The sequence below is a fragment of the Siniperca chuatsi genome, linkage group LG9 (assembly GCF_020085105.1).
Source record: "Siniperca chuatsi isolate FFG_IHB_CAS linkage group LG9, ASM2008510v1, whole genome shotgun sequence".
NCBI lineage: Eukaryota > Metazoa > Chordata > Actinopteri > Centrarchiformes > Sinipercidae > Siniperca > Siniperca chuatsi.
In genome coordinates, this window is record NC_058050.1 from 11,466,442 (window position 1) to 11,490,121 (window position 23,680).

Consider the following 23,680-nt stretch of genomic DNA (forward strand, 5'->3'; position numbering starts at 1 on the left):
TGTTTGAACTACTTTATACACTGTGGGTTAGTTTAATCTAAAACAGGCTTTTATATGTTATAAGAATGTTATGTTTATTTCCTTAAACTGAAAAGTAACTAGTGACTCCAGCTGTCAGATAAATGCAGTGGAGTAAAAAGTACAATATTTCCTAGTGAAATATAAGTAGATGTATAAAGTAACATAAAAACGAAATACTCAAGTTTTACTTAGGTGCAGAAATTGAGTAAATGTAATTACTTGCGTTCCACCACTATGCATATGGTAGTTTGGTACTCCATATACTGTAGAAGTACTGTATTTTGTAATGGACTAGCATAGACAGTATGGTTGAAATGTTGTAATCATTAGAAAATATCAGCATATTGTACATTTAAAAAAATATGTGATTCTTCTAGGTAACATTTCATATATGACCTCACTTTTAAAATACTGTTTTACAGATTAATTTCAGTGAGAACCCCACTTTAACAAGAAAGCTCTCTCGTGGAGACGTCATATAGTGTTTTTATTATGAATTTTGCAATGTTTTCTGACAGTTCTCAATAACAATTAGTCAGCATAATCCATGTCATCATTGTATCAATAATTACAGGTAATGTTCCAATAGTAACATAGTAATAATATAAGTTATTAATCAATGCAATGTTTATTCCTTCTTAACATCACACTCAGAAACGACAGGCTTTATTTACTGACAGGTTTAGCACTGCACATTGATAGGCTACACAGACAGACAGCAAGAGACACAGAGGGAGAGGTGAAGGAAAAAGGCAGGGGAGTGGGGGAGGTGAGAGAGAAGCACACGGTTGTACATTCATTGAACCAAAGATATTGCATGGAGTGAAAAAAAAAAGAAAAAAAGGGTTTTGAAATGTGAAAAAAAATTACCTGGAAGCGTGAAAGATGAAATGAGTGAGACGTATCTAAGTATAACAACAATGTGCCCTCCTTTTTCCGTGATTCAGATATTGACAAGTTCTTAAATTACAACAATATTACACACAAATTAAGAGACACTCATCAAGCCAGAGATTATCATCCTTATCACTACTACTATTATTATTATTATTATTATTATTATACTGTTTTCTGATGCTGTAATGGTGATTACTCAAATGGAAGAAGAAAAAAAGTAATTTAATAACTGCTCCCTCTCAAAGTGTGCAGAAAAAGAGTGGCTGCAATAATAATAGTAATAACAATAATATCATAATATTCATCATTGTATGTACAGAAAATTCATTACAATCAATACAATCAAAACTGCCCAAGCTGAGCGGACATTCTGGAAACAGCAGGGGTAGCACTATGAGTGTGTATGTGTGTTTTTGTGTGTGATTGCATGTGACGTCTTGCAGTTATTGTAAGAGCAGTGTGCAGTGAGTGAGTGAGTTAGAGACATTCCAGCGGTCACTGTGGGGGGTCAGAGGTCAGGTTGCACCAGGTTTATTGTAGATGGTGACGTTTTGTCATTTAGTGACACAAGCTGATACTATCAACTTGTGTAAAGGATGAGGTTTATGGTTGATAGTCCTCAAATCTTCTCATCTTATCATCAGCACCACATAAAATAAAGTCAGGAGCTGTAGCACTAAAGTAGTCACAATACCAAAAGAGAAATACCTGCAAGCGTAATGTTTTTTTGTTTTTTTTATGAATAAGTTGGAGAGTGACCGTAATGTCTGACCTCACTGTCTTCACTGTGCTGTTAACGGTGGTTGAGGAATGTGTCAAGAGAGGATGCAAAGAGGGAGAAAAGAGCTTGTGCACAGACTTCTTGAGTCAGTCTAATAAGGGAGTGCAGACATGTCAGGATCAAGGCTTTGTGTCTTTGCCTAGAGATCTATTCAAGGCCGGCATGTTGCGGATTGTTATAGTTTTCATTTTGTAAAGATTTCATTCTGTGTTCAATAACAAAAGATAAAATACAATCTGTTTTTTTTAAAAACAAAAGCAGTCTCATTCAACCAGTATTACACGATACAGACACATTACCATCTTGTGATATAGAACTGGTGCACCACATACAATTTTGGTGGGGTTTGCTCAGGCGGTTAAATTACATTAACTGTATACATTGTGCCATTGAACATTTAAGTGGAGAACAACTGCCCGTTGTTGGTTATAGGTCACATATGGCGTTGAGTGTCAAGAGTATTACAGTGACTGTGTTGTGCGTAGTGTTTGTAAGCATACATTCCTTATACTAGTGGTGTCAGCAGTCGTTGATAGTAAAAGTGTTGGAGTGTGTGACTGGTGAGCCGGTTTGTGGTTTCCATGAGAACTGGTGCAGAGACACGTGGCTCAGTAGCGACGGGCGTTGCCGTCCCTCCCCTCCTTCTTGATGATGATTCGCTGGTCGTCACTGGCTTCGTCGGGTGACTCTGCTACCTCCTCATCCTCCTCCCCCTCCCCCTCCGTGTCAGCAGAGATGCCCATACGAGATTCATAGGACTGAGGGAAAGAGCCATGTGTGGATGAAAATAGGAGCTTAACAGGTGTGATCATTTATTACGATCGCATTGTTCAACATTCATCAGTAACTTGTGTGGTTTTTACCTCCATAGGGTTGACGATGATGGTGAGGGCAGAGTCGTCCCATTGGCTGCTACCCTCCTTAGCCCCGCCTCTGGCACCTTCACCACGGCGATGGATGGAGCGAATTCGGAACACACCGAGGATCACCATGACAACCAGGAAACCCACACACACCATTATGATGACGGTGGCTGCTCCTGGCACCACTGTAAAAGAAAACAACAACAACAACAGTAATGATTTTGTGTAATAAAATAAAACAGATTCAAAGGATAAGTCTAGTGATGGTGGTGAAGCATTGTCTGTGTAGCCAAAGCCTGATGTAGCTTATTCCTCTGTGCCATAGAGCTCCATTGTTGTCCAACAACTATCAAAAACACATGAGTGAGCCACACTGTTGCAGTGGGTGATACATTCTTTCATTACAATGAACACAGGCACTGTAGTTTATTTCAGCCAATCCTAATATACACCATCAAATTGTCATAATCCTCACTAGAGGACCAAATGTGTACCACGGCTGAAAAATAGTTCCCAAAAAATACATTATTTAGTCCTGTTGGAGTAATCACGCAGCCTTTTTAATTTTAATTAATAATAATAATGTTTGTGAAGAGTTTTTAAGGATTTTACATCTTCAGCATGAACAAATGGGCTTTGGGCTGAGTGCCATAGAGAGGGTAGGGAAGTCCTTTAAACAAAATTTTAGTTTTTGTGAAATTCTCTCTAATTTTTCCAGAGTGTACAAACCCTTTTTCTTCTCTACGTAAAGTTTAAACGTATGTTGACCCAATTTCTGAATGCATACGAGTTAATTAGAGGCTCTGCTCAAAAATTTGCCCGACTGTGGGTATGAAAGTATGAAAAATCGCACAATTAAAACTAACTATCTCTTTCACGGCAGATTTAAAATATAACATTTGCTGGAGTGTTGGGGCAACATGATTCAACCTGATAATCCAATCTGATGTGTATGCACAAATGAAACAGCAGCAGGTATTGGTTACACTGCCCCACTGTTCATTACACTGCCTCCATATCAACTTCAGAATTAAATTTAAGAGTCTTGGCATGGTCAGTCACATGCCTGCATTAGAGTTCTGCTGCAGCCCTTTATCACCAGAAGGTCGCTGGGTCTTTTGATTAGGGTTTATTGGATGTTCCTGTTCGCAAAGGCAGAAACAACTTTGAAATTCTCTCCTTTTGGACTTAAAGGGGCCCCGTGGAGTTTTCTTGTAAACAAACAAAATTTATGCTTACATTCAGTGTTACTTAGCAAAACTCATTGTGTGTATCCTCGAGGTCTAACAAACGTGTCGAGTGCGTTTCCTTGCTCATAAAACATTTAAGATAAGATAGTACTTTATTTATCCCAAGGGTAATTGTTGTGCAGCAGTTGCAGTACAAAGTAGGGAAAGAGTGCAAATATATAGAGTGCAAATATAAACAAATAATAAAAAAAGAATAAAGATTATCAGAAGGTGCAAAAATCAAAAGTACACAATGCCAGAAATGTAATAGGTTAAGCCGATTTTTTAAGTATTTTAAATCCAGCATTATTTACATCCATATTTATCAATATTAGCTTACTTCCCTGCCTTTGCTGGCACATTGCTGCGTATCTTGACATATTACCACCACCTGTTGATCGGTGAAATAGTGTGACACTATTGGAAGGACTGTGTGTGCGCGCACCCGTTCATCCTCATGCACGCGCACGAGATAAACAAAATGGGGACACACTCATGGTCTAAAACTCCACAGGGAACCTTCAAGATCTGTGGACACTATAAACACCTTTAAAAAGCAGCTCAAGACATAGGACTTGCCTTTGTTTAGTCTTATTTATTTTTATTTCTATTTTATTTATTACTTTTATTCATCACTATTTTTTAAGATGATTTTTTGGTCTTTTTTGCCTTTATGTCATAGTCACAGTGTAGAGAGAGACACTTTGTGCCATCTGTTCTAGAAAGGTGCTCTAATAATAAATGTTACAGGACAGGAAAAGCTGATGAGAGGGAAATGTCACCTGAGTTGCGGTGTGGATTGGGGAGGGTGTGTCCACTCAGCTCTCCAGCATGGTGGGATGGATGGAGAAACTGCTGCTGGGAAGCCAGCAGGTGGGATGGGTGGTACAGACTGTCCAGAGAGTGGAGGAAGTTCACCTGAAGGAAGGAGAGAAACAGAGAAGAAGAAACAACAACTACTTAGAAATATGTAACTAAATAATCTAAGGTTGTTATATGTTTATGTCAGTACCAGAGGTGTTTTGTGAATGATGTTTCTTCTCACCTCCAGAGTCAACTCATTGCTGGTGTATCTGCCATTCATCTCAGAGCAGGACAAGCGGAACCGCCTCTCAAAGCGGGCTGAGCCTTTGGCCAGTCGGTAGCGGACTGAGCGAAGGACGTCCTCGTACACAGAGATGGATTCGGCACCTGGAAGGAGCGCAGAAATAAAAGACGAGTGAAAAAAAAGAAGACAGGTAGTCAATACTGAGACGATAACTCAGAGAGAGAGGAGAGATAAGTAGTCTGCAGCTACCTATTGACAGCTGGGGGCGGCTGTATGGGATGGATGACTTTTAATTTTTAGGTCATTGGGAATCTATTATATTGAATGTCAAAGAACTGAGCGTAGAAGTTTTAAAGGCCCTGAAAACCTATTTTCTGAATCAGCGTCTTACTCTGAGATATGGAGTCTTATATGAACATAACATTTTCTTCCACAGTTCATATAACCTAGGATAGCATCATTGACATTAAAAATATCTTGTCCTGGCCGAGATAGGCAGCAACATGAAATAGGTACCACAAAATATGTCAGAAAATCTGAATTAAATAGTCTCTTTGTGTCTCTCTTTTTTAAAGCCCCTGAAGTATTTCTCTCTCTCTCTCTCTCTATATATATATATATATATATATATATATATAAACAGACAGAAAAGAAAAAAATGGTTTTATATGACAAGTTTCAAATGTGTAGAATGTGTTTATGCACAGTACCTGTGATGGCAATATAAGCAGTAGTATTGATGATTTCCAGTCCCCTCTCTCGCACAACATCCATGTCCACCAGAAGCTCCTCCCTCTCTGGGTTTAGCTCCTCCCCCAGTGGTTGGACCTCACAGCCGTCTAAAGTGTGAGCTACGGCGTCAGACATCAGAGCTAAGAGGCGGTGGAAAGGGGTCAAATGATAACATCATTACCCCAAATTTAAGAAACAAAGACCACAGATAGTCTCATCAATTCATTTCCATATACAGATAGATAGACAACTCGTAAGCAGGGACTATGTGCTAAACAAACAAGAGACATCTTTAAAAACTCCTCCTTTAAATCGCATTTGTGTTATTTAATGTATGATTCACCTCCACCCTCCATCCCCTGTGCAGCCGTGTTGACAGCATGAGACAAGGAACAGACAATCCGGAGCTCAGGGAAAAGGGGGACACCACGGGGACCTTCAAACTCAGGGGCAGGACGAGCCAGATGAGGGCCGACACCAGACAGAGAGATCTGAGGGGCGTCGGGCTGGAGAACCACCAGGTATCCTTCCAGCTGCTTGAGGGACAGGCAGCTCTCCTCGTTGAAACATCTGGGAGGGAGGAAGGAAGTGTGTGTTATCAGAGAGAGAGAGAGTCTGAGATTCAGCATGTTATGTATCAGCTAATGTAGCCTCAAGCCGAGATGGGGAGCGGGCTACAGAGGTCTGGTGAGCTCACTTCTTTCTAACTTCACACCCCCAGATTCATTCTCATATTTGTAGTCTTCGGCCCCAACTGACACTGACTCAAGTTCACTTGAGGCAATTTATCAGACTTAACACAGCTCCCTCTGGAGCAACAACAACAAAACAATCTTTATACAACTTTTTTCACTTATGCAGTGGTAATCCCCAAGACCTGTAAACAGACTTTGATGTGTAAAATCGCCGCAGTTCCTCTAACTTTTCATTTAGCACCATCATCAGGTCAAAATTTTAATTTGTCCAATTCTTTGGTTTATGACCAAATAGTTTTGACCAAACCTGCAAATCTAATGACATTCTCATCAGCCTCAGCTGTACTTTGGGTTTAGTGCTAATTAGCAAATGTTAGCATGCTCACATGTTGAACCAAGATGGTTAACAAGGTAAACATTATACCTGCTAAACATCACCATTGTTGTCACTGTGAGCATGTTAGCATGCTGATGTTAGCCTTTAACTCAAAGCACCACTAGCATGGCTGTAGACTTTTAGCCTTGCTCTCAAATTAGCGACATTGTGACTGAGTTATGTTAAGAAAGTTGGCAAGATGATCATGGACAAAAAGGTCTAAATCCAGTGCAATGTTTTTTCAATCTAGTTCCCTAATTTCACCATGACTGTGGTTAACATGGGCCCGTTATGACACTGAAAATAGCAAATGTCAAACCACAGTAGCTCTGCTGTTACAAATTTAATTTTCCTGCCAGACAGGGAGAACAAATCAGATTGATGACAGGCTGCTTACATATATTTATTCATCTGCACTATAATTCAGCATTTGAAAGGGGATTAAGCAGTGTGTGTGTGTGTGTGTTACATTTTCACTATCAGAGTGAGCAGCTGCTTCTATCGGCCTCTCCAGAAGGGCCTGCTGTTCAGCCATCTGGGTAACTCCTGGCCTCAAATCAGTCTAATCTTCACACACGCAATAAAACACGCTGGAGAAAAGAAACCTCTGGTACACTTGAGCAGAAACCAAGGAGGAAAAAAATCTGTCCATGACCTTGAATCAGGATCTTAAAAACACCCTCCAGCACCAACATGTGGCCTGGTAATCATTTTAATCTTATAAGCATGTGACAAAAACAACAGTCCCAAAACAAAGTTATAATAAGTATATCTGCACAGCCTGAGAGTTTGATGAGAAATTATTTGTCGGCAGGCAGCTAGTTTCAGTATAAATACACACTATATAGAACATTGTATATGCGCTTGACTGTACTTCCCAAGGTGAATTAATATTTCATCAGCTAAAAGTGACTGCTAAAGCCAGAGAGCCAGTTCGCAGTTGTTAAGCATGGTTGAGGCACTGACCCGGAAACGAGTTTGTGTGCTTTTCATTTTCACAGCCAGCTGATTCAGTGTGATGCACACTGAAGCAGGGATTCAGTCTTGTGCTGTCAGTCTGTCTGGCAACATTAACAATACAGAAAAACATCCTGGCAGTATGAATAGTTCTTCTCAGGTGAAAATAAGTGAGTAATATGACAGATAGGAATGGCTCTTTATTTTTAATTGGTCGACAGAAAAAAGGGAACAACCAGCGAAAAAGTGAATCCTTCAACAACCTCAGTTACTATAAAAACAGGCAGAAAGAATTTGCTCCTGCAGTTTACTGTCAAAACAAACGTTACTTGGTGGCTGAGTGAACAAAGAGATAAGATATTCCTTGTTATCTCTTGCTTTGACATATTTTCTGTATAATCATCTCTTTCATGCCACACAAAGTCCTTATCACATCTGAGGCAAGGTCCATGTTTGATGAGTTAATGTCAAAGGAGTAAGCAGCAGCGGCAGACTCCAGACAGTGACACTGTTACAGACAGACTCTCCGATACTCACTAAACTGTTAGCAAGAGTCTGATCTATCATTTTTGTGATAGTCAGAGATTTCCAGTGTGATAATTTACATTTGTGGTGTCACTTTCCTTCATCCTGCCTCGTCTTCTACTGCTTCAGTTAGTTTCTTGTGTGACTCAGGATTTCCCCCTTTTCTATGACTGATTTTTGACATCCATCCACAATTGTGAAAACGCCTTTATCCATTTGTGTATGTGTGTGTGTGTGTGTTTTTGTACCTGAGTGAGGTGGTTAGTTTGAGGGGTCGGACACCAGGGGTGGCGAAGCGTAGAGAGTTTCTGTAGGTGACCTGCTGCACTGCACGGTTAAAGCTCTCAATGTCGTCTCCCTCCAGCACTAACACTGACTGGCTGGGGTTCACATGAACCTGCAAGGTCAAAAGAGACGCTTGAAAATCTAAGTTCCCATTAATTTACGTAATAAAAGATCATGTTATCAAGGCTGAAAACAAAATCGGACACTTTACAGTTTTTGCAAATGTACAAATAAAAAAGAAAAGGTAAACTTAGGAAAGGGTTAATCTTCTTGAATCTAATTCAATAGCAAAGAAATAATAGCATCAGCAGACATATTACTTTTTGACCCCTGTTACACACAGCATTAATATACATCCTGAGTAATTCAACAAAAATGTATACAAAAGTGTAAATGCCTCAAACACACCAAACTACCACTAGAGGAGGGTAGAAACACATTTGGCAACATAACAAGTTGTGCAATTAAAGGATAGGTTCATGATTTTTCAAGTCTGTCTTAAAACAATAGTCAGGTGCCCATATGAAGACTGAAACAGGTTTTGCTTGCTGCAACAAACTCCACCTGATGTGACAAATTGTGAAAAAACTTAACACCTCATATGCATAACATAATGCAATGGGTAGGCAGTATGAACTCACAATTTATGTGACTACTACTTCCAGATATGGAACAATGACTTTGAAATTGGTTAGGGTCTGTAAGTATTATGAAATGAGAGTGATTTGAATACACAGTGATGAGCTTGAAAAATGACATTAAAAGAGTACAGAGTTTGCTTTGGATTCAAAAATGGATATTCAACTTATTTATCCATTACTTCCAGGTTAATGAATTATTCTATTTTGTAGCATTTTTGAAAAGTTGGTTATAACTTTGTATGTTTTGTCTTTACGGTTATTTATATTCATAATATCTTATGTCAATTTATTTATCCCCTAAGAGCAAACACTATATCTTGTAAATTTTATTCCAGAAAGATGATGGTAATGTTGCTATCAAGATGGCTGAAAACATTTGGTGAGTAGAGCATGGTGCACTGGAGAAGAGTAGTGTAACATGTTTAATTTTGAATGTTAAAAGAAAGACTTTAAATTTTACAAATGGTGGATTTAATTATTAAACGTGTGTTTCTGAGACACACGTTCACTCCAGATCTAAAAGGGACTCTCTGAGCATCCTCTCTCCCTATTATATGGCAGTCTACAGTTCTCTGAGGCACCTGGCATTACCTTCATGCCAGAGCCCAGAGTCTCCAGGTCTCCGAAGTCCAGGCCCTCCCTGCAGGCGTACAGACACTCCACCACACTGTGAGGCTCCACGCTGCCGGGACGCACCGTCACCCCCGACAACAGGCCGTGGTAACCGCCCACATACTTCACTAAAGACCAGAGACAGTCCAGTATGAACACCACATTTATATTCTAATATGCACATATATAATACACCAACAATGACCCAGCATAATAACAGCCTGCACACCCTCATGCTGACAACAGTGTGAAAACAGCGAGGTCACCTGAGTCTTTACCCTCTGGGATGGTGTTGTTTAGTATCTCCTTCTGCTTCTCTTCGGGCTCTGCAGGGAAAACCAGGGAGGGGCAAAGGGGAATAGAAAAAGGGGAGACAATAAGGCACACTGAGAAAAATGCTTGAATGTAGTAAGGTATGACAAGAAAGTGAGAGGAAGGTGCCAGAGACTGACAGGAAAAAAAAACAAAGAACACAAGCAGGCACGAGTGAGAAAATGCAAGCAAGAAAACTGTAGATGATATTCAAAAATGCACCATCTCCTCATTATCTAGCAGCAGCTGTTGCCAAGCAGGCAGCAGGGAAGCTTCCACTGTGGATGAGAGTGTAAGACTATGAATGTGTGTGTGTGTATTTCACTGCTAATTGGCAGCCAGAGTTTCCCAGTTTAACCAGCGGTTCAAGTGTAAGTGGCTGATAGCTGTCTGGCCCTCGTGTTGTTCTGCTGCCCTGAATAATTAGTCAGTTATATTATTAGCCCTTGAAGACAAAATGCATCAAACAAATTATAATGGCATGAGGCAAAATGTCTCACCAGATTGTCTTAAGATGCCTTGCAACGGTTTGTGAGTAGCTGGTGCTTATTCCAGAAATGGCAGCCTGTTATCTTTGGTGATGTGTGATTTAAATGACATTTCAGTAATGGAGGAAGCAAACTGAACAATTGCTGCACATAGCACAAAAAAAACAAAACAGGATTCATTGCACTCTGCTTGCATTCATTTCTGTCAAAATCCATCATTAAGCTGGAATGAAATAGATGTCAGTTGTGGATTCACTGAGCACAAATTTCAGTGTCTTACCCCAGCAGGCGCCAATAAACATCCTCTGGCGGGGGGCAGGGTTGGGGATGGCTCCGTTGTCATGGATGAGGGCGGGGTCGAAGGTCACACCATCGACATACAGGGTCACTGAGGGGAACTGGACGCTGAGTGAAAGATGATGCCACTCGCTGTCACACACCTGTTGGACAGAGATAAGATGGCAAGCACCTGAAATATCTTACGGGGGGTCTATTTGTGTAAAAGTACCAATTCAACAATGTAAAAATACTCATTCATATGCATTCCTAATCCTACTTAAGTAAAAGTACAGAGGTATTAACAGTAAAAATGGACTTAAAGTATCAAAAGTAAAAGTACTTGTTGTGCAGAATGGCTCCTGGGACTGATGTATTATTATATATTGCATTATTATTAATGTTGTTATTGTTGTAGCTAGTCGAGGAGCTAGTTTTAACTACTTGTGTACAGTCAGGTAGTTTAGTCCAGTGGTTCCCAACTAAATCTGAGAGGTTGTGAGATAATTAATGGGGCAGAAATTAAGAAAAACAAAACTCTGTTACACAAATTTGCTTTTCTTTTTTGGACGTTTCTTAGTCTTTGCTTTCGTTGTGAATTATTGAATAATTTTATCTCTTTTGGCCCTGAACAGGGAAATGTCTCTTTGGTGGAAACTGCAACAACTCATAGACATCTAAAATGCAACTAGGGTCAAGACACTGCTTTTTTGTAAGAGGTCCCATCCAAAAAGGTTCAGAGCCACTGGTTTAATCTTATACAATGTATTGTATTTTATAAACTGATCTTGTTTCTTATGTAAAATCTTAATCTGAAAAGCAACTATAGCTGTCAGTTAAATGTAATGGAGTAAAAAGTAGAATATTTTCCTCAGAAATGTAGTGGAATGGAAGTATAAAGTATCATAAAATGTTAATACTCAAGTAAAATACAAGTACCTCAAAATTATACTTAGTAAATGTACTTAGTTACATTCCACCACTGGTGGATACTTCATCTAAAGTCCTGTACACATTTGTTTTAGCTTTCTCTATAGATATTGTAACATCAGAAGGAATACAAAGAAGAAAGACGAGGGAATTATACAGACAGAGGGTCAGAAAAGAAAGACCGGGGTAATAAGATATTGTGGTTCAGACAGAGGGATTTGACAAATCTTTTCTGTATCAGCTCAGCATCCTTTAATCCATGCTGCTTCAATCTGTCTGGGACCAGTGGCTTCAGTCAAAACAAACCCCCCTTACCCCCCAGCCCCCACACCAAACCACACAAACTCACAAGCATGCAGGTATGTACCTTTGCCACATGATCAATATTCAGAAGACCTCACATGGAATCATTTTACACACACATTTCTCTTTTTCATGTATTCTGATGCATGCACCACTGTTAACCTTACATGAACGTTTCGGATGATAAAATATGAATATGATACTGAGAATTGTGTTGTATATAATTCTTCTAAGAAGCGAAGATCTTTCAGTGCCCAGCTGAGATCTGATATTTTACCACTTTATGTCAAAACAGGAAGAAGAAATGCTCAGTGTGCTTTCTGAATGATAAAGAAAATTAGTTCCATTTTGTTTTCTATTGTGCTTCTTACTGGGAACTGCACAATACTTAAGTTAGCAAGACAAAAACAGAAATTGATTTTGTGAGTATGGATGATGCACAAAGACTGAGTTGGCTGTTCACACTGATACATTTAAAGTAGCTCTTGTGCAGCTCTTGTGTACAGCTCATGCTTTTTTTTTGTTCTTTTGTTTTTGTGTGTGCATTACCGGAAGATTGATGTTTTTTTGTGAAATAGCTATTGCATTTCCTCCATTTCAGTTTAATTCCAAGGTACAAATACAGAAGAAACAGTACAAACGAGAACATCAAAGCTACGAGTCGTAGTTCCCCCAGTACCTGCTCCAGTTTCCACAAGAACTTGACGGGCCGTGCAGCTGATACGTCGGGCCAGTAGAAGAGAGAGAGGCGGCAGCCATGGACGGAGAGGGAATAGTGGGAGAAGGAGTCATCTGTAGAGCAGACAGAGCAGAGGAATAGAAAATAATTGGTGGGTCAGTGTAATAATTAATGTTGCCAGGCATTTTTTCAGAGAATAAAAAATGAAAATGTGCAATGAGTTTATTATAGATTTTAATCTGTTTTATCTTTCTCACTTGTGAATTCTATTGCTGTTTTTACAGAAGGAAAGTTTGCTGAACATGCTGCTTTTTAGCACTGCAACCTACAAAGTCATTCAATTGAAAATATTCACATGATACACACAATATTCTGCCTGGCACAATTACAGTGTTTTACTGTTCCTCTGCTGTCCACTTGGCTGCTCAAGTGGAGCAGCTGGGTTTAAGTGTCTCTCTCAAGAGCACCTTGATAGTAGTTGTTGCAGCTATAAACAGCTTTACTTTTTTTCCTACAGTCCTGGGGATTTGAGTGGGTAACCTTTTGGAGATTTGATGTGTGAATGAAAAAGTAAAGGCGTTTTTTTAGCTTTCCTTACCGAAATTGCCCGCTGTATTCTTCACACATCTGAAAACACTCTTAAAATTCCTTCAAATGCTGTTAAAACCACGACAATATAACACACCGTTCTTGACGGTGCTGCACACAATAGTCTCCTCCTCCTTGCGATTTCCTCTGGTCTGTGTGGTCGTAGCCTGGATGTTGGCGCCACCCCTTCGCATCCACAGCTGCAGGGTGAAGTGGTCACCTGATAATGCAGAGACAACTGAATCCGGCACCACGGCGACGTGGTTGGATCCGTTGAATGAGAAGACCAGAGATGAATCAGAAGAGGGGAGAGTGGGCAGAGCTGATGTCCAATTGGCAGCAGGAGATGGAGGTGGGAGGAGGTCTACTTCACCCCTGACAGCACCTGATGAAGCAAAGAGAGAGAGGATATGAATAAAAAAGGATCCTGCCCTCCTGAATATTCACGTGTTTTGAGGTGTAAACCGGAACTCACCACACAGTCGTCGCACAGATCTGTCAGAGTAGCTGTCTCTGTCGCAGCCCTTCCCGATGTGGCCGGTCTGGAGCTCTACGGTGGCCTGGATGTTCCACACAGTCTCTTCGCAGGTCTCCAGATGCAAGCTAGGGAACAGGGGGATGCTACCTGACCCAGGTGTGTACTCTACACGCTTGGTCCATCCTGAAAAAAAGGAAATATGACATCCTAATTACAACCTGACCCTCTGTCATACAACATCTGGATTCAAAAAGTATGGGAACGTTTAGAGATGGAGCAAATAACGTGCACTAAGGCTGCAAAAGCCTAAATTTATAAAGAGGCGGAGTCCTGTAACTGTTAATGAAATAAGGTTATTCAATCAATTCATACTAACTGATACCCCCTCAACATGCATACAATTCTCAATTGAGGTCTCTGTGTTAGTCAGTGTATCTGGTTACTTTAAAAAAAAATTAGCTGAATAAATGTCAAGGCAGCTGGAAACCGACATGTTAAAATGTGAATTGTATTGGAATTGTACTGCAAGGTATAGATAGATAAGATATAGGTAAATAAAAATGAAACACGCCAGATCCACAAACCAGAGAGGCTGTCAATAAACTGTGCCTGCTCATCCTGTAGAGGATGTTTAATGTCAGGGAAAGTGTAGTAGTGTGTATGATTCTATAAATATATTGCCACATTTTAGTTAATTGCCTTCCCTTGATATTACTTATCTTCAGCACTACTTCTTTAAAACCCAGCTCTTGATATAAACATGCAAAGGTGATTCATCCAAGCAGCAGCCCACACACATTCCAGCTAAAAGTGATAGTTTCAACTAAAAAGCAACAGATTGAAGGACTAAAACACATCTCTGAAGCCTCGCGAGAGATATCCACGGATGATATCCAGGACAGAAAGAGAGCGATCTGTGACATTGATTACCGATCCAGCCGGGTTTGCAGGACGGCTTGACCGTGACAACAACCTGGGCGTCAGCCTGAGCGCGGTTCTTTCCACAGTCGAAGGCGGTCACCCAGAAGGTGTGAACGCGCTGACGCTTCGAATCCAATGGCTCTGTGTTCTTAATGTTACCTAGGAGATGGAGAGAGAGAGAGAGACAAAGAAAGAAAGGACAAAATAATGAAACAGAATAAAAGGGAAACAGAAATAGAAGTGTTAGCCATCAAAAAGATTGCATAATTGAAAGCCCAGCACGAATGAACACTCATTGATAAAGCTTCTATCACTCCACGTACACATTAAGAGTGCACTATAATCAGGAATAGAAAGAGAAAAAGCAAAAAACAGAGGAAGATAAATTGCACAGAACAGAAGGAAAAGTGAAGGGTTTTTCCTGTTTTAAGAGATAAAGGCAACAGCGAGTAACTGTGATAGGCTGACAGCGCTCAGCATGCCAGCTGTCAAACAATAGGTAAGACAGAAGATGCTGTGACATGGCGAGAGGGATGAAAGAGATAGTGGAAGCAGCAGAAAAGACAAAGCAAGGAAAAAAGAAAATAGACAATGACAAGCCTACACCATCGGAACAAGGTTGGAACAAAAGGTCTCTGTGCTGCTGTACCAGTCTGACCCAAAAAAGAAAGGAGCTGCTCATCTGCAAAACCCTCCAAGTCCAGGACAATTCTGCAGAGTCATACTGAAACAGGGTCCTCCTCAGTTGCTGTGTCACATTACAATTGATCTCCCACCCAAGCAGTCAATGGATACAATAATGACAAAGGAGAATTTAGGGACTCTACGAGCAGCCGGGAACAAAAGGATGCTATATTAAACCGAACAGCTGCTGCAATGTTTATGCAGAGACAGAACAATAGTCCGCCCACACAAAGTCTATTTTAGCATCTTTTTACCTGTGAGAGGAATTAAGTACCTGCGATTCTTTTCACTCTGTCGCTATGCAGACATAAAAATCTCAGCAGTGTCTGGTGTGTGTTTTTCATGTATTGAGGACATCCAGAGTTTAGGAGTTGAATACTGAACTGAATATTGAATTTAGCGATTCTACTCACAACAAAGGCCACACAGAGCAGATAGCGCAGACAGCATAAAAGGAAAATAATAGGGTGACTGGTGGGGATAATGTATTTCTGTAGCAGAGAAAGACAAATATTAATAGGTCTGTGAGTCCAACACGCGTTGATTTAGTGCTACAAGATAAAACATATCTCACCATCGTTGTCAATAGCGAAGGGCACATTGGGAGTGATGATGTCATAGAAGCAAATCTGGCTGTACTGCGGGGAGCAGTCGGCATCCAGAGCCTCCACACGCACGATTCGGTCAAACAGACGCCCTTCTGGGACTGAAGCCTCGTAGCGACGCTCAACGAACACGGGGGAGAACTCATTGACGTCGTTTACACGAACATGCACGGTGGCCCTGAGGGAAGGAGTGGGAAGCAAAACACAAGCAGAGAGAGATGGATTATTGTAACAACAGGAAGCAGAAAGATGGCTGGATGGTGTTTACAGTGCACAGCCAGAGGAACCTCAGACAGTGACTGTAATTATTGTTAAAAACTTTAAACATCTATTGAAATTGAGAGGAGGAGGAGGAGGAGGAGGAGAGCGGACTAACTTGTGGGATTTCTTGCTGTTGACTCCGTCAGGTCCCTCTCCGCAGTCGTAGGCCTGGATGGTGAAGCTGTGCTCCCGCTGGCTCTCACAGTCCAGCGGCTCCTTGGACCGGACCAGACCCTCGCCAGTGGAGCGGTCCAGAACCACCGCTTCGAACTGGACCGAACCTGAACCCGAGGGGCCATTATGAACCCGGAAGCCACAGATTTCACCTGGGAGAAGGGAGGGAGGAAATTAACTCAAACGTATCAAATTATAGGCACTATGACTCCAAGTTTACTTATATTGTAATGTTCGGTATAATAATATAACTTTTTATTGACTTCCTGTTGTTTAAAAAAAATGTATTTTTTTATAATTCTCTAAAGTTATTGCTGCTTTTATTTTCCTTTGAAATAATTATTGTAACTTTTACCTGCCTGTGTGGCAAAGCCTGCTGCCAGCTTATCCAGAATCCCGCAGCCTTAACTCTTAACAAGAACAAATAAGATATATTATATTACCCCAAATTTATCCTCTTTGCACTGGCTTCCAGTTGATTTTAGAATTGATTTTTTTAGGTTTTACTCATTACTTTTAAAGGTCTGGCTCCAGCATACATTTGTGCACTCAACCCTAGATCCTGCTACAAAACTCTGCAGTCCAAACTCAAAAATAAAGATTTAGTATTCCCTGTCAGCGCCCCCAAACTTTGGAACAGCCTTCCTCTTAAAATTAGTCTTGCTACCTCAGCGATTCATTAAAATCTCAACTAAAAACTCTTGTTTCTGTGTTAAGTAGTGTTTCTGTGCCCTGTCACTTCTTTTTATTGTCCCAATCATTTGTGTTATTATAATTCTTTCTGTGAAATGTTATACAAATAAATGTTATCATTATTATTATAACAGCTACATCAACCAGTAACATATAACCAGAAATTCAATCAATCAATCAGCCCACAGACCAGTCCAAATGTCCACAATCTAAGTGGTCATATTGTATCAATAAGAACAAACAAATCAGAAGTGAGGAGAAGGTATATATCAGGCACTGATGTATTACAAAAAATACTCATTGCATCTGTCATTACTGAAGTAATTGTGACAATTTATTCTAATATTCAGTATATTTTAAGTCATGTCATCCTTTTCAGGATATCAGAGTGCAGACAGTTATCTGGAGGATTCCTTTAAGTGGCACTTTATCTTTATCTTATATATGCAATCATAATAAGGAGAGAATAAAATAGATTGCAGCTGAGACTCAAAATAAAACCCTTCTTATAGCAGGTGATCTTCCCTGGCAGACATAAGTTGAAGGAAGAGAAGGTTCTTGATCAAACAGCTAATTTTCTCTTCCTTCTTGATATGAGTCCAATAAATTTCAGGGAGCGCTCGAGTAACTCTAGTTGATCTATTATAATTTGACTGAACACGGTTATTTCCAGGACTCCGAGTGCAAACATGATAACCTTATTTCATCAGGCTGCAGAGGCAGAGCGCTGCCGACAGCTCCTGAGATGAAGGGTTGAATTACACTATGATGGTCTAAAAATAGTGGACTCTGACTGAATACATTGCCTTTAATATTTAGACCGTCTATTGGGAAATATAGCTGGAAATGGCAGAAGTCTGATAGCTCCAAACTTCTCTCTGTAAAATGTTTACTATTAAAGCTCAAGCAAGGCCTGGTGGGATAATTTTCAATTTGGCTGGGCGAACGCTTGATTTGACCTATTTTTCACAGTTGCCAGTTCTGTGGATGTTCGAGCAAATTCGTGGAATAGTTCAAATATTTTTGAGCTTTTTTTTTTTTTTGCCAGCTCTCTCATCCTATATTCTTCCATGCTGTTTGTTGCTTGTTGGTGTTACCGGCGTAGTGTAGTGGAGCATCTTTGTCCAGGGCAAAGAGAGGGGGATTGAGCAGCACGGTGTTGTCGTTCTCCATGACAATCCCCTGGTACTCTGTCTCGATCCATGGCTTGTGCTTATTGGCTAAACGGCACAGAGAAGAGACCAAAGAGGCTTGGGGTTAAATGGAGCAATTAGAAGGAACCAAGTGTCTATTTTTAACACTCCATTATGGGCAAGGACATGGCGAGAGTGTGCATGTGTGGAAAAATACACAATGTATGCGTGTGTGTGACCACAAAGACACAGTTTAATCACTTTCGCACCCTCACAGATTTCCCCCCTTTTCTTCTTTTCTCCATATAGACCTCCTCCTGTTGTTCACGTCAAGCGCCACTGTGCACACCTCCCTGGTTGTCAGTATAATTAAAGCTAGTCAGATTTCACCTTATCACACACAGGGAGGTATATTGCTCATATCAATCAGCCAAACTGGCCTGCCACAGGCGCTGCAAAATAATGCACTAAAAAATAGCAGTCAAAATCAAATGCCTGAGGTTTACTGTGAATTTAACCTTAAATTGCAAATTAATTATTCAACCCTGTGCTGAATGTTGTGTGCTGAATGATCAAAGGCCAAGTTAATGAGCTAGAAGGATGACGATTTTACACTCCAGCAAAGAGCAAAAACAAAAGCCGGAGTGCCTCCCCTCTGTTGTCCTCAATCTCTGAACGCTGAAGCTACAGAGTTTGAAATCAGACAGAGGCACAAGACTTGTGTTTAGCAGTTGCTTTGTTGTCTACATAGTGAATTTTCCAGAAAATCTGACTGGAACTAATTTTGCCATCTCGTCTGTGAGAGGAGAGTCAACAGAAAAATGCTGCCGGTTCTGAATCTGACCGAACGTCTCTCTCTTCAAAGACTGAAGAGGGCTGAGTATCTTTTGAAATGTTTTAGATTATAGAGCCAATACGATACAATACTTTTTTTTTGATACCTTACTGGAGAATGTAAATACGTTTTTCTTAATGGTGGAAAGTATTAAGTAGAATTTGAAGGGACTTTAACTGGGATTCCAATTTATGCGCTTTATACTTCTACTCCACTACATTTCAGAGGGAAATATTGTACTTTTACTCCACAACATTTATTTGACAGATATAGCTACTAGTTACTATTAAAATTAGCTGAACCTCAACCAGCTACAACATTAAAATGCTACCACTCTGAAAGAGGCCATTCTGCTGCCTAATGAGAACTAGTTCAAGCTAAAACAGGGTGTTAAGCTGCTCTTTAAGCATTGTGATGATAATGCTTCTAAGTAAAATTTTGAATTTTGAATGCAGGACTATTACTTGTAATGGGCGTATTTTTACATTGAGGTATTGCTACTTTTAAAGTTGAAACGATAAGACACTTAATCGAGTCGAAAAAATAATTTGTGACTTTTTTATACACCAAATGATTAATAAAGAAAGTAATTGGCAGATTAATCAATAATGACAATTATTGTTAGTTGCAGCCCTAGCTACTTTTACTCTTCCACTGCAGTTTTTTTTTATACAAAACACATTTTTAAATCAACAAAATAAGGGAAATTTCTGAAATGCCCATACACAAGCAGCTGTACAAGAACTCAGCCTGAATAAAATAGTCTGAAATCATTTAAATAAGGAAATATCTGATCACAGAATAAGTAAAGAGCACAAATCTGACCAAGCTTTCCACGCCAGATGGTTTTTGATGCTCTGTGTTTCAGACATATGTTGGTCGGTGTCAAAAAAAAGTTCAATGCCCTAATTAAAGGTATTCATCCTCTCCTCTCAAGGTCCAGCAGGACACCGTCTCTCCTTCGTCCTCCTCTGTTTCCACAGTTCCCTGCCATGTCTCTTTTTTGGTCATTTATCTCCCACCCCTCAGCTGATCTCCTCCCTCCCTCCCTCCTCTGCTCTGCTATATAGCATTAATCTGAGCATCAGGCCTGTGGATTACATCAAGGATTACAGATTGAGAGGCATCCCATTCCAGCTCTGCCTGTCTCTCCTGGCACTCTTCCTCTCTCTGTCACTCTATCGCCCCACAACACTCACCCACCCCTTCTCGTCTGTCACACACACACACATATACACACAAACGCTCCGGTATCTCGCGCTTTTCCTTTTCCCTCGTGTTACCTGATCTCACGTACCACCTCCTCCTCCACCACCACCACCACCTCCTCCCCCTCCCTTCTTATCGGCCTGCGTCTTTTCAGCCACGTCCTCTCCTGTCACAGCTCCTTCTCCTCTGTCTCTCCTAACATCTCCCCCGTCTCGCTCTCTCTCCCCTCTCTCTGTGTTTCTCTGACACTCCATCTCTCCTTCAATCTCCTTGTCTTCCCTGCATCACTCTCCTCTACCTCCTTCTCTGACATTCTCCCTCCACGCTGTCTGTTTCATTTGCCTTTTTCCCTCAGCATGGTAATCATTAGAACAATGATGTTGAATCAGAGTCATGGTTATCCAGGATGATAAATCTGCTACAGAGGAGGAAACAGATTTATCATCTTCTCAGAGGCACGGCACATGCACACTGGGTCACGAACACGAAACACAAAATGTATAAACATATATATGTAGTCTCAAATGCTGAAGCTATATATCTAATAATTAAATGTATGAGGGATAGTCATAAAGTCATCAGGATCAATTCAGGGCAAAACAGCCATGGCCTTGCCCGAGCACCTTGACAGGTCTGCGTGCTCCCATGGCAATCATAACCATTGTCTCAACACTTCACAATTAACAGTCAAAAGGATGAGGAACTGACCTTTGTTGCCACTGGCAACCGAAGTCAAGCAAAGGAGGAAGAAGGAGAGAAAATTCATTCTGTCCATCTGAGGGAGGAAAGGAAAGGAGAGGTAGAGGGGGCAACAGGGTGGGGTGGGGGTGGGGGGGTACAGTACATGCATCAACAACTGATCAGCACTGGCAGAGACAGGTACAGTGTCAAGACAGAGAGAGAGAGAGAGAGAGAGAGAGAGAGAGAGAGAGAGAGAGAGAGAGATGAGGCCTATCAGATGGTGCACAGAGGTTTTTATCTTTAACATGCTGCACTCATGTGTCATGTATGTAACCTTTGGAGGCCTACATAGGCGAGAGACCCTACATAATGAAGTCAATTTGGTGCTGCAGATTGAATCAGTGTGAATAAACCAATAATCCATAATTGTTTCACCATAATGCTGCTTTCTGGCTTTCCTCAAAATCAGACTTGCAGTTGTAGAGCCTTGAATAGCCTATAGAGCAGCACATACCTGGTCGTGAGTGTGTGTATGGTGTGTCACTAGAATAGGTTTTGCATGTGTGGGTGTTTTTCCATGTTTTAATTGTGGTTTGTTAGGTAAAAAAGAAAATGCAGCTGCTGTCTTGTGGCAGTGGACACAACTGAAAAATTAGTCCTTGGGGTTTTTTTTTCAGCTCTCATTGACATAACAAGCCTCTACGTGTTTCCATTACTGCAGTCCTAGATAGGCTACAGGACAAATACTGTAGATTACATCAAAAAGAGGAAAGATAACAGGAGACTCTATATGTGCACAGGTTGTTCAGACACATACATCCAAGAGCAGAGAAACATGCTATGCGACAGTAATCAGCCGTTTTACATTACATGCTGGTATTGACACACATTACCAGCTTGGGCTCCATGACTGCCTGTAGCCATGTTGAGAGCTTATACTTGAGAAATGTCGCAGAAATGAAGGTTAGCTGAAGCAGAAACCTGCCGATTTGACATTACCGTGGCGAGTGCGGTGATGCTCCTGGTTGGTACCCAGCCTCTACGCTCGCAGCATCCGCCTCTCACGCCCCTGCCGCTCGGCTCGGCAATCCCCCGCAGGCTGGAAACAAACCACCAGGTAGAGAGGACACACTAGATACTCTTAACACAGCAGCGCGAGAGATGATATATTTCAGCCAGACGTTAAGACTCGGTGATGAGATGTGAGGAAGATTAAGAGACTGATGGATGCCCTTGTTTTTTCGGCTCTACGGAGGGAGAAAAAACGGTGGGAATATTACGCTGGCGTCCCCTCCCTCTCGGCGTTTCTTAACCCGCCCACACTGCGTCCTTCTCCCTCTCCCTCTCGCTCTCTCCGGCCCCCACCAGCTCTGAGCCAGACTGCTGCTCTGGCTGTTTTTTGCTGTTGAACGCACATTGAGAGTGACTCAGACCACAACACAGCAATTCATCTCATCACGTTACTTTTCAGCTCTGGTCCTGCTGGAATTTCCCCACTGTCTCCCACTGCTCAAGCTTTCCCATAACCAGACTGCAAAATGACGTCATATCACCCCTTTTTTGCCCTGTGCTCCTGACACACAGAAGAAGGCAGTGGGACATCCACACACACACACACACACACACACACACACACAAATATAACTAGAGTCCGTGATTGAAATGCAGCATTTTAATGAACATTATAAAATTGTATTTGAAAATCACCCCCCCCCCGCCCCCTCCACCCCAAGTTTTATTTTCCTTTGTACATTTGGTAGGAATAAGGCAAAAAAGTAGTCTCTTGAAATAGCATTTCACATCAATTAATAATCAGCATGTCATGTATAAATATTACTAAAATCTGGGCTGTTGCTACAGTGAGGTTTGCCCTCTCCGTGTGTGTTAGCGTCAGGAGAGGACGACAGCAGCAGTGCTGGGCCTTCCTCCAGCATGCCATGGATAAGACAAACCAGCCCCCCCCCCCAAAAAAACTTTTTTTATTAAAACAAAACAGAGGCATCCCCCACAGTAGGATGGGATGCTTCTACTTCACACTCTTTTTAATCACCACCTGAAGAACAAGCCACAAAAGTGGATTTCCCCATTTTTTTGTTTTGCCTCCAGTTCAAAATAAGACACTTCCTCAGTTCCTCAGTTCATAAAGACAGCCTATGCCCCCTATTTATGGAGATCGGAGTGGATATAGGATGAACCAAAAATGATTAGTGAGTGTATAGTTGGGCAGTGTGCAAGTCTCCTTCTGAAATTATTCACTTTCACATCTGTGTATTTCAGAGCTGAGGGCCGGGCTTGAATCAAGGCAGACAGAGGAGTGGCGTAGACTGAAGAGAGGGAGACGAGGATACACAAAAAACAAACATCCAACGAGAGGCAGGAGTACAATGCAAATTATTTTCATGAAATCTTATCCAAAGCTACAAAATGTTTTTTCATAAAAGCTGTCAAAATTATATAAAATCAAGTCTTTTTTTTTTCTCATCACAGATCAAATTTAAACCAAAACAAATGTACTGTAAAAAACATTCATTGATACAAGGCCATTTTGAGTTGGGGGTTAGTGTTCAGTGTGTGATTTACAGTGCTTGTATAACCACTGGCAGCCATTTTCAAGAAACAACCCCCTGGTTATTATTATTATTATTATTATTATTATTATTATTATTATTATCATCATCATCATCATCACGTCTTTTGCAGAAAGCTGTATGCTTTTTGTATTATTACATTAGAAAGTGCCATGTACGCTGGCGCTGTGCTTAAACCTC

General features: G+C 40.9%; 1 protein-coding gene across 2 annotated transcripts; it reads right to left on the reverse strand.

The window, feature by feature from the left end:
* Positions 1-491: 491 nt before the first annotated feature.
* Positions 492-22,232, reverse strand: clstn3 (calsyntenin 3). Of its 2 annotated transcripts, none has more exons than XM_044208891.1 (19): positions 21,912-22,232; positions 20,940-21,006; positions 18,152-18,274; positions 16,303-16,513; positions 15,896-16,104; positions 14,647-14,796; positions 13,714-13,899; positions 13,336-13,623; positions 12,651-12,763; positions 10,743-10,902; positions 9,941-9,988; positions 9,642-9,790; positions 8,373-8,521; positions 5,915-6,141; positions 5,550-5,711; positions 4,837-4,982; positions 4,574-4,709; positions 2,563-2,747; positions 492-2,457 (listed from the first exon to the last, which is right to left on the reverse strand). In XM_044208891.1, the coding sequence occupies exons 2-19, from the start codon at positions 21,004-21,006 to the stop codon at positions 2,308-2,310; spliced, it is 2,859 nt and encodes a 952-aa protein (XP_044064826.1). In that variant the 5' UTR covers positions 21,912-22,232; the 3' UTR covers positions 492-2,307. The 2 variants fall into 2 exon arrangements, with proteins under 2 accessions (XP_044064826.1, XP_044064825.1); XM_044208890.1 differs by having other exon boundaries at positions 9,929-9,988.
* Positions 22,233-23,680: the final 1,448 nt, after the last annotated feature.